General features: G+C 35.6%; 1 protein-coding gene across 1 annotated transcript in view; it reads left to right on the top strand.

Moving 5' to 3' along the window:
* Nucleotides 1–337: 337 nt before the first annotated feature.
* LOC138871893 (uncharacterized) overlaps nt 338–12,093 on the top strand; it is a 49,272-nt gene continuing 37,516 nt past the window's right edge. Inside the window, exons 1-3 of the mRNA XM_070149813.1 lie at nt 338–908; nt 996–1,147; nt 1,259–1,562. Coding sequence (XP_070005914.1) covers nt 338–908; nt 996–1,147; nt 1,259–1,562 — 1,027 coding nt within the window. The remainder of the gene's footprint in view (nt 909–995; nt 1,148–1,258; nt 1,563–12,093) is intronic.

The raw sequence follows: 12,093 nt of genomic DNA, 5'->3' as shown, positions 1-12,093 counted from the left end.
GGGTACGGTGTGATGACAAGTGACATCGTGGATTCTAAACTCCCTCTCAAAGGATTTGGCCGATGGTTTACAGTACGTGAGTGATGCAAAGGAGTTATGGCAAGAGCTCGAGGACAGGTATGATCAAATAAATGGAGCAAAACTTTATCAGTTATAAAAGGAAATTAACGATCTAAATCAAAAAACCTTAGACATAATTGGATACTACACCAAAATGAAAAAGCCATGGGGGGAGCTTAATACCTTGAACGCGTATACCCAATGTGGATGTCAGTGCACCTGTGGTGCCAAGGCATTGTACAAGGCAGAACAAAATTGAAGGTTAATTCAATTTTTAATGGGACTCGATGAAGTCTACACAGTGGTTAGGGGAAGTATTCTGATGATAAACCCCTTGCCTAGTATTGCACGGGCCTTTTCCATCTTTATCCAGGAGGAAAAGCAGAGAGAAATTAGGCCAAACAATCGCCTAATCATGGAGTCCACCTCTCTGAATGTCAATGGACTAGAAAGCAACAAATTTAGAACCAATTATAACCCACAGGGCAATACTGCAGGACAGAACCCCTATAGACCTCCATTTCCTCTTAATAAGTCCAAGTTGTATTGTGATTATTGTACGAAGCAGGGACATACCAAGGAAAAATGCTATAAATTACATGAATTTCCACATGACTTCAAGTTTACAAGGGGAAGGAACACAGGATCTGCTGCAAATGTATGTGGTCAGTGTGAAGAAATGCAAGTATGTAACAATGAAGATGCTGATAACAGGAATCAGAATCAGAACCTTCCGAACATGACAAAAGAACAATACAACCAGCTGTTGAGTTTGCTAGAGAACTTCAAAATCAACAATGCAGAAGAAAATTCAAATATGATCACCAGTGGAGTCGTCAACTTCGCAGGTATTCTAGCTTGCTATACTTATAAAGAGATAGCTGAAACAACTATGTGTAGATGTTCAAATTCAATTGTTGATTTGTGGATACTAGATAGTGGAGCTACAAACCACATGACATACAGAAAATCTTTCCTCACCAATATTAGAACTTTACCTTACCCCTTCCTTGTTACCTTGCCTAATGGATATAAGGTAAAAGTGATAGAAATTGGTGATGCTTTACTCAGTCCTAAGCTGACTTTGGTTAGGGTTTTGTATGTGCCTAGTTTCAAATACAACCTCATTTCAATTCCCTCTTTAACAATGCATCTTGATTGCATGGTTAATTTCAATAAGTATCTTTGTCTAATGCAGGCTCCTTCAATGAAGAGGTCTCTGGAGATTGGTAAGGCAAGAAGTGGATTGTACTTCCTTTGTTCAAAGTGTCACAGCGGTTCAAGCTTGAGTCTATCTACTGTTCCTAGTCAGTCTCATTCTTGTGTTTTCATTTCTGACAAGAATGCTAGTAGTAAAAAGGATCACATTCATCCATCTTATTCATTACCAATTGTAAATGATCCATTTTACTCATTGAACAATGTAAATAGTGTCTATTCATGCAATAAAACTGATCCTTTTAGTGCAAATTCTTCTCCTATTTGTTCTTCATCTTCAGGAAGTAATATTAATTATTTGTGGCACAATAGGCTAGGACATGTAACTTTTGTAAAAATGAGGAAAATATCTACTTTACTAGTTAAGTTTGCACCCAAACAACCCTTTGTTTGTTCAATCTGTCCAATGGCTAGACAGATTAGATTGCCATTCCCTTAAAAACCGCTTCATCCACCAAAATATTTGAATTACTTCATGTAGACTTGTGGGGGCCCTATCATACACCAACACATGATAATTGATGTTAGGCTAGAAACCCGTATTTTAGCCGTAGTATTACATGCCAATGACTGTATTTTTTACATGCGTTTGAGTTTAAATGATAGTGAATTGCACTTAGTACGTGTTTTATGGCTTGCAGGAAGTAATCCTGAGCTCAAAAGTTAATTTGGAGATATATTGATCAATTTGGAGCTTTGAAGTCTGAGTAAAAGCCCAATACATTAAGCTGGTATCGTGTTAGGATGTCGTGTACCAAGTCCGAATGTTAAAAGAGGATGAAACAAGTTCACTCTAACAAAACTACACTGTCGCGCCGCATGGGGCACCGCAAGGCGCGTCACAGTAGTGTGAATTGAGGCCTGACACGAAAAATAAGAGGTTGCGGATAAAATGCACTAACGCGCCACATGGTGCAACGCAGCCTGCGGCGCGACTGTTCAATTTTTACAGAGCTAAGTCCTAGTTCGCATGAAAGGTTTTTTTCTTCTGGGCCCGACCCTACTTGGTATAAATACATGTAAAAATGCTATTTTGAGGGGGTTGGACATACTTTTGACATAGATTCGACCTAAATAGGCAGAGACACAATAGGAGCAAGGCGGGGAATTCTTCTACGAGTTTTTCCTTCCTCTTCCTATTTTTCATTGTTGGTTATGACTTTTAGTATTATAGTTTTACATACTATTATGAATAGCTAATTTGTTATCTAGGGTTTTGATAGAACCTTTTGTAGGATAAATTCTTGTTATGTTTTTATATAATTGAGTCGTAGTATAATCTCTATTTGTTCAACTACGTTCTTGTTGTAGTTAATTGATAGCATCCTCAATTAGCTATTCCTATTTAGTATGTATCACTCGGGAGAGAGTGCATATTTAGGTAGTTGTTGAACAACATCACTCCCGACGTATGTAAGGAATCAATAACCAAGGGTTTAAAGGTGAGATTAGGGATAACGAAACTTTGGGTGCGATCTAAGTGAGTTGTAATTAAAGCCAACTAGCGTAACTCAGGAGAGTATGTCTAGTAAATTGTCGTAATTACTCGAGAGAGAATTACAACACGCAGAGCGCTCATGATCGGTAGAGAATACTTAGGCGAAATTATAGAGACATAGCGGGAAGGATTTCGACAATTGGAAAAATCATAACTCTAGACCTCCTTAATCTTTTCTCCAACCCGTAGTATCTTTAGTTGTTAATCTACTAATTTAATTATTTTATTAATTAGATATAAGAATCTTAATATTTATAACTTAGGAATTGTTCGAGCTTGTCTTCTTAGCAATATTGAACAGCTGTAGCTAGACCTTAGTTCTCTGTGGGATTCGACTCCGGACTTGTAAACCAGGTTATATTTGCAACGACCGCTTAGTCCTTTTTATAAGGCATAGTTGGGCGTGATCAAATTTTGGCGCCGTTGCCGGGGAACTAATGGTGTAGTTGTAGGTGTACATATTGCTAGGTTTCAAGTTTGAACTTTTATTTTTTAGTATTTGATTTTTTTTATTTTTGTTTTATTTGAGAAACATGGCATCATGGAATTATGGGAATTTTGATGTTGGTAATTCTACTTTTAATCCTCCTTATATATATTGTGAAGGAAATCACCCAGGGCAAAATTATCAAAATATTCCCGAGAACGAGTTTTGCGCACCAACTCAATCTTATGTGTGGAATGTGCGTGATATGTGTGATGGTCAAGATGGTCACTTTCACAGTTGTGGTTATATTTCTTACCTTCCCCCAACCCCTTACTTTGATGATTCTTCTTTTTCTGGTGAAGTTAATAGGAAAAAAGAACCTAGGGAAGCTGACCTAAAGAAGATCGAAGATATGTTAAAGTGCATTTTGGAACAACATAGTAAATTACAACTGCAGATAGAAAGGCAGGAGGAAACTATTCACAACTTGAATATTCACATGAGTCAACTGGTTGAAAATTTTAATGCTCAACAAGCCAATATTGTGAATAGTATCCAAGAAGGCGTGAATTAGATACAAGAATTGAGGAGCTAGAGGAGAAGGCCAGAGTAAAACACCAACAATCAATCGAACTAGATTTTGAGGATGCCGATGTCGTAGAAGAGATACTAGAGTCAACCAAGGATATTGAGGATACATATTTAGTTGACTCTATTGTCATTAGTGTTGAGAATATAGACAGTCCCAATGTTCTTGTAGTTGAGCGCATTGGTCCACACTCCAAGCATTTTTCCACATTGTGTTTGAATGATGATATGGAAATAGAGTCTTCCGAGCCACTTGAGGAGTCAAGGAATGAGGAACAAGTTGCCTACATTCTGGAATGCTTCTTGCCAGAAAGTCGAGAATACACATCTCATCCAAAGGCCAAGAAGTGCAGAATACTACATTATTTTATTGGGCCAGTCAGATTCGTTCCATCACCCCAAGAGCATGATTATAGAGCAGAATCAAAACTAGGGGTCCAATTCATAAGTTCAAAGTGGAGGCAAAAAGTGATTCACGTCGTGCCACGACGTTAAATCAAGCGCTTGTTAGGAGGCAACCTAGCTTTACTGCTTTGTTTTTTTTATTGTATTATTTTTGTTGTGTCGATTTTTGAGTTTCTAGGAGCATGGAGAACAAAGCTATTGAAAAGATGCAACAACAAACCAGATGGTTGGAACTAAGTGTGAAGTACCCGCACGAAGGACCAAGCCCGGGAGAAGTCTAAGTACCCCATGAGCTGCTAGTTCTTCGGCCTTTGGCCTACCAGTGAGTTTCTTTTGCCCTCTTATTAGTATGGTGTGCATTGGGGACAATGCACAATTTTAAGTGTGGGGTGAGGAGATTGTCTGGGTGACTTTCTATGCTATTTTAGTTATGTTAGTTTAATTGAATAATTTTTTTTACATAGTAAAGATTGGACTTTTCCCGACGATGGATATCCTAGACAATTTTCTTGAGGGATTTAAGTCTAAAGAAAAAAGGACAAAAAGATTTTCTTTGTAGGTTGTGTAGTAATTCCCCCTTGGTTTTTCTTTGTGCCGCGGTTCTTTTTTAAGGGTTTTGTTTGAATCGGGTGTAGTTAGTTTTTTTTTTGGGAGTAGCCATTGTGTTGTGTTGTGAAATGAAGCAATATCTCTTGAATTTGTTATGCCTTGAGAATAGTGAGTACTTTGGTTGTGACGCTTAGGCTCGGTTTTTGACTCTTGTATAAATACCTTAAATTATATGATTTTAACTTTGCTTAACTACTTTGACTAGAGTGTCTTGATGAATCCAATCCTGAGTGAGTTATGTGCCATGTGTATGTAAGGTTTTGTATTATTCAGTGCATTGCATTTGATGTCTAGAACTTGCCCCGTGTGTTTGCAAAGCAAAATAGTAATTTTTTTCAGTCTTGGAAGTGATATAGACGTTTCTTTGTTGAGCCAGATATGTATATTTTACCCACCTAATTGTTATGTATCGTAGTTAACCCCTTTGAGCCTGTAATCTTGTTTTTTTGGCAAACCACATTACAAGCCTTACCCATTTGTTTGAATTAATCATATATTTAAACCTTTTCACCTCTCATGAGCACTTGAATTGTTATGAAATTTGTAAAAGTTAAAGTGTGGAGCGGTTGGTTTGGCTTTTGAGTGGAACTAATGAAATAAGGAGAAAGGGGCACTGTTTTAAAAAAGTAAGAGACACTTGAATTGAAAAAGAAAGAAAAGAAAAAAATAGTTGTATTGTTGTGAAGAATATTCCTTGTGGTGGTGGCTTTTGATGTAATTGTGCTTAAAGAAGTATGGAGTTAATATACATTGATGTGAAGGTGGAGTTTTGGTTTGACATAAATGGGGTTTTAAATGTTAAATGTATGTATTAAAGTGCTTAGGGAGGTGTAGTCACTCTTATATCTAAATGTATCCTACCCGTCCCTCAGCCTACATTACAATCAAATAAAGTCTTACTTGATCCTAGACTGAATGAGCTTGATTAATAGAGTAGTACACTACGGGCAAGCCTATGATGCATCTTTTGTGGCATATGAATGTTATTTCTGAGAGTGAGTGAATTCTTTCTATCTTGAGTTCCTAAGTGCTCTTAAATTTTATTGTATGGAACTAATCTCTTTTGTTATGTGTCACACCTCCTTTTTACACACCCGCGAGGGCGCAAGGGAGTTTTTTCCAATTAAAGGACAATCGAAACGGGATTGGTTTATTTATTTCAGAGTCGCCACTTGGGAGATTTAGGGTGTCCCAAGTCACCAATTTTAATCCCGAATCGAGGAAAAGAATGACTCCATATTACAGTCTGCGTACCAGAAATCCGGATAAGGAATTCTGTTAACCCGGGAGAAGGTGTTAGGCATTCCCGAGTTCCGTGGTTCTAGCACGGTCGCTCAACTGTTATATTCGGCTTGATTATCTGATTTTATACAAATATGAACTTATGTGCAAATTTTAACTTTTAACCGCTTTTGTCGTTATTATTATTTTACAAGAATTGCAACGTCGTGAAAACATATCTCGAACCACGTTACATCAATGCACCCGTGGCTATCGATATATCTCGACTCGGTTGAGATTTGGATTTGGGTCACATAAATGTGCACCCGAATTAAGGAAAATAAATTATTAGAGGCGCGCCTAAAACAACTAGCGTCTTGTTATTTTGAGGAAGGTCGTAAAAATTCGTTAAACGGCTCATCCCGAATTCTAAATACTTTGATATATATATATATACATTAGAGGGCCCCACAACTTTTGTACATTTTGTTTGTCGAGGCTCGTCTCATTCTTGTTTTTAAAAGGAATTTGCGACGTCATGGACACGCATCTCGAACCACGTCACAATCAATGTACCCGTGATTAGAAACACATCTCGAATCCGTCGGGATTTGGATTTGGGTCACATAAATGCGCACCCGAATTTAAGAAGGTAAAATTATTAAATACGCGCTTAAAGAGGCTATCGCGTTATTATTCCGGGAGGGTCGTGAAATTTTCTAAACGATCCACCTTAGGGATTGAATGCTTCAATATATCATCTAACGAGGGCCCCGCAATTTGTGCGTTTTTCTTTATTTTTGTCGAGGCTCATCTCGTCTTTATTTTAAAAGGATATCCTATAGCAGCTACATTCTTCTATTAAGTTTGTCTCTAATAAACACAAGAAAATACCTTGATTGATTGCATGCTGAGAAAATGCACCTCATTAGCTATTAGCGTACAACTGACACAAAAATGAGAAAATTGCAGCAGAGTTTGTACAAAGAGGGATGGCCTTCGTTCTATATTCTATTATTCAAGAAAACTGAAACATGGGATTGACGCACAACAGTATCGAAACGGATTATCCTTAGGCGAAGAAATTAGGCATATTCGACCTTATATATTAACGAGCATACGTATGAGGTTCAGTTAATTATTCATCACATGCTTGACACTAACAAAACGAAACGACTGCATGATGATCCTGTCTAACTCAAGTGGTGTTATCACGTGTTTAGCTATGCGATTTTTATCTTTTGGTAGTAATTCAGATTGCCTAGTGTACCCTCAAGATGCACATATTTACTAAAGGATCAAGGCGAAACAAGTGTGATTACTACGTTCATTTTAACAGACGCGACGCCATTACTGGCCGAGTATTACTACTATCCAGCTAACTTCCTACTGATTTACATACAACAATGGATTGCTAGACCAAACTCCTTATGGACTGAGAAACTATTGTGAGCACGTGATTTTTGCCTTACGAAAACTACTCCAAAATAAAATCAAAAAATAAAATAAATTTCTTTTACTGTGTAATTTTTGAATTTTTGCATAGTGTTAAATGTTTGTGTTATGACCATAAAATGTTTACTTTGTCATAAATAAAATGAAAAATAAAATAAAATACATGTTGCATGCATATAGGATTTAATTATGCATTTAAAAGATAATTTAAATAAAATCACAAAAAATATGCAATCGTTCTAAATATTCCACTGTGTGATTGATGTTTTGTCTATGTGTTAAATAATTGTTATAGAGTAATTAATATATTTTTGTGAAGTTAAAATTATTTTATAGTTAATATTATTGTAATGATAATTTTTGTTTTTATTTTTTGATTAGGATTTTATTAATTAATAAAATCAGAAAATAAAAAAATATATACAACTTGTAAAAATTTGGACCTGGATTAAAATCCAGGCCCAAATCAATTTATCCCCCCACAGCCCAATCCAAACAAACCAGGCATCCGGTCCAATATCAAACGAGTCAAAATGACATCGTTTGATTGTGGTTTATTAGTGACCGTTGGATCAAAGCCAACCAACAGCTGAGATCCCACGAACCTAACCCATAATCTTACCCGATCCAACACCCGGTTCAACCCGTCCCCCCAAACTTAAGCCAAACGACGTCGTTTGGTTAAGTGAGTAGATCCCGGCCTTTCATTTTGATTGATCGGACGGTCAATATCCACCCACCATTCCCCTATATAAACCCATAATCCTTACCCCGGCCCCCTAACTAAACACCCCCCCCTCTGCTCCTGTTCATCATCGTTCCAAACCAAATCCCTTAACCCTAGCCGCCCTAAGACCCCAAAGCCTGAAACCCGGCGGCATCAACGCCGCCGGTCACCACCTTAACAACCTAGAACCCCCTGAACATCCTCTATCCAGTTATGCTAGCCACTTGGCTCGAATCTGCTTGAAGGTTCTCGAATCTTCATTTGAAGATTCGAGCCGAGTTTAGATCTAAACCTAACAGCCCCAAATCGACACCATAGCTTCCCCTAACCACCTTGAGTATGGATCTATTGTTTGTTTAGCTCGAATCAGTTCCAAGTTTCTTGAATCTTCTTTTGAAGATTCGGACCAAACAAGAACAAACTCAGATTTGTTTTAAGCTGACACCAAATGACCCCTAGGCTACCCTCACCCTTGTATCATGTTTGGTTCTCCTTGAATCTGACCAGAAATGGTTAAATCCCAAATCGAACTTTCAAGAACCCTGAAAATACCAAACTTTTGGATTTCGTTCAGATTAAATAAAGTTTGAGGTTTAATCGACCTTAGTCGAAGTATTTTCAGTGGAAAATACTTCGACTAAGGTCTGTTTGATTTCAAACAATGTCCGAATCCAAGTTGAGTCCAAGTCGGAATAAAATTGAAGGATTCAAAGGTATTTTTTCTGTTTCTTATGAGTATTCTACATGTATTCTTGTTTGTTTAATAACCTGTTAATTTTTCATGTTTTTATTTTGATTAATTCTGTCATCTTTGTCTCCTACCCGTCTACTTAATCCGAATATGAATTATTTCTGTTGGTTGTGATTATTTACAATGTGTGTAATCGACTCGATTAAGTTCATCGATTAGTTATATTACGAATTTTCATTTCTGAAAATGCTGACTGAAACAGTCTGCTTCTATTGTTTTAGACAGATTATGGACAAATGTCGTAAATAGTCAACTGATTAATACTCGTCAATTAAATCATGTTTGTTTGCAAATCAGTGAAGCAAAATGAATGTTGTGTATATGTTAATTTCTGAAATCAGTAAGTTTCAGGGCATTGTCAGTATATTGACAATGCTCCTGTGTTTGTTTGATTTTGGTTCAAATTTGAAGTTCAGTTTGAATTATCATGTTGAACTCAGTGTAATATTGTTGTAATGTCCAGTTTGAAATCAAGTTTACAAAAGTTGGTCAAATACAATTGTGTTATGAGGTTAATAGGATTGGTTATAGCTGTAAATCAGAAGGATAATTAAGTTTATACAGATTATAGAATCTGTTTTGTAGTAGGTTCTGATTTTCCAGTAATAACATCAGGATTTCAGGGGGTACTATTGGGATTGAAATAATGTGATAGTGTGCTGATAATGGAGTGTTAATGGCTATTAGTTAATGATACTAATGGGGAACAAAGGATAATGGATTGCTGGAAATCAGGAAAAAGTTAACTTAATGAGATTTAAAGTAGTAAAAGCAGATTTCAATGGAATTTTTTTGTTTTTAAAAGATAAAAGGGGTCCGGGCAGCACTTAAAAAAGGGGGGACAGACCTGTATAAGATAGAGGGAATTGGGACTGATTTGGAAGAGGAGTTTTTCAGAGAAAGAGAGTTTAGAGAGACTCAGATTTTGAAAGAGAAAAAAAATCTGATTTAAGAGTTTTTCAGAAAACTTGAAGGGAGTTTAAGAGTTTTTTTTGAGAGATTTCAGAACAGAATTTAGACAGACTTTAAGAGTTTTCAGAGAGAGAGAAATCAGTTTACAGACAGAAATTTTAAAGTTCAGTTTTCAGAGAGATTAGAACAAGGAAAACTGAGATTTTGGGTAGATTTTAAGAGGAGGAACAATCTGATTTAGAAAGGCAGTTTTTATTTTTCTTCAGGTTATCTGTTTAATAGAGGATGATTTCCAAAACATTAGGAAATACACACAGAAATACATACACATTTGTGAAAAACAGAAAGAAAGAAATGTGAAATAGGAATCTGAAACAGGAAGAGGAAAGAAACTGAAATCTGAAATGTTATCTTTCTAGAATCTGTCCGTTGTTTGCTTGTGAATATTGTTCAGTCCAAATCTGAAATTTTTCTCAAGTCTCTGTCACTGTTCATCTGGGTTACGGGTTTTGTTCAGACTTGCTGTGTTATTGGTATATTCTGCTGATTTTGTTACTGCTGCTACTGCTGAAATTTACTCCTTCTACCTTCATTTTCAGGTACATATCTTTTAAATTTTAAGTTGGAAAGAGATTCAACATGACTCATCAATGAAGCTTGAATTGAAATTCTGTTTTTCTATTTGTCCAAGTTTATCAGTTTAAATTTCATTTTTCGTTTCATGTTAGTTAATTAGTAATGAATTCAATTTGATAGCTATGAGCTAATTGTCTTACTTTGAAAGTTCGTATAAAGCTTTTTAATAATGTTAGTCCTTCATCTCATTAGTTTAATCATATTTGAACTGTCAAGGCAAGAAACATGACATAAAAACTGGCTATTTACTAGGCCTTATGGCGTTGTTAGAATAGAGTGAAAATATCAAAACTATATTGCTAGTTTATTCTTATACTTGATTTAGTTATGGATGAAATGATATAAGTTGTACGTTCTTATGTGGTATGATAACAGGTATTTATAGAACCATTAGTGGATAGTGAGTTGAGTTGTTATGGCTCATTACGATGTTAAAGTGCTACGAATGTTTAGGTGGCATGTAAAGCAATGTTGTTAATTAATTTGTACAATAATTCCCTTTATTATCAATTTGATGCCTATTTACCATCCTAAATAAATAATTAGGCCTATTAGATTAAAAGCAAGTATATGAGAATAAGATGAGATATACAAATTGCAACACTTTTTATCAACGACAATTAGAAATAGGACTTGCACTAAATAGAAATAATAAAAGTTCTTAAAAAAAATATTCTTCCCTTTATAAATCATTTTTAGTTTCATATACAATTCATTATTGGGCATGTAGATATATATGTTGTATTTGTGAAGAATATTATTAATCATGTTTTTATTCTTTATTTAGAATTTGAATAGTCTTGGATGAACATGTTATATGCGGAAATTATAATCAACGGGCAACATTCAATAAATTGTGAATTTTTTTTTCCAAGAATTAAAGGGTATCTTAAATGAAGATTTCTCATAATGTAATAAACAATTTGTGGAAAAATCCCTAATATCATTACAAATACTTTGCGCAATTAAGGATACGTTCGCGTACCCTGATTATATTTTTAAAAGCAAAAAATTCGGATTATGCGTACGCGCAATTTCGAGCGAATATTTAAAATAAGGGATTTCTTCGAGGACGTTAAAATAATTTCATATAACTCGAGGTGTGCAGTTCATTCTAAATAAAAAGGGTGATGGTGTTCCTGACTTTATTTTTAATATATATATTTTTTTATAAAAACTATAACATGGACAATTTTATTGTGTACACGTACGCGTGGAACAATCCCTGGTACTTATAAAAAATATATAATACGAATATACGTACGCGTAATTCGTCCATATAATTGTAAACAATAAGTAAAAAACGGTAGTAAAATCATGTAATAAAAAAGTATTTAATAAAAATCAAGATAATTAAGCCAATAATAAAAACAGTTAAGCGACCGTGCTAGAACCACGGAATTCGGAAATGACTAACACCTTCTTCCGGATTAACAGAATTCCTTACTCAGGATTTCTGGTTCGCAGAATAATAAACAGAGTCATATTCTCCTCGATTCAGGGATTAAAAGTGGTGACTTGGGATGCCTTAAAATTCCCAGGTGGCGACTTTGAAACAAATAAACAAATCCCGTTTCGACTGTCCT

Source organism: Nicotiana sylvestris, chromosome 6 (assembly GCF_000393655.2).
Source record: "Nicotiana sylvestris chromosome 6, ASM39365v2, whole genome shotgun sequence".
In the NCBI taxonomy this organism is placed as follows: Eukaryota; Viridiplantae; Streptophyta; class Magnoliopsida; order Solanales; family Solanaceae; genus Nicotiana; species Nicotiana sylvestris.
The sequence above is the reverse complement of the archived record's forward strand: the minus strand, read 5'-3'. Positions and strand labels throughout refer to the sequence as shown.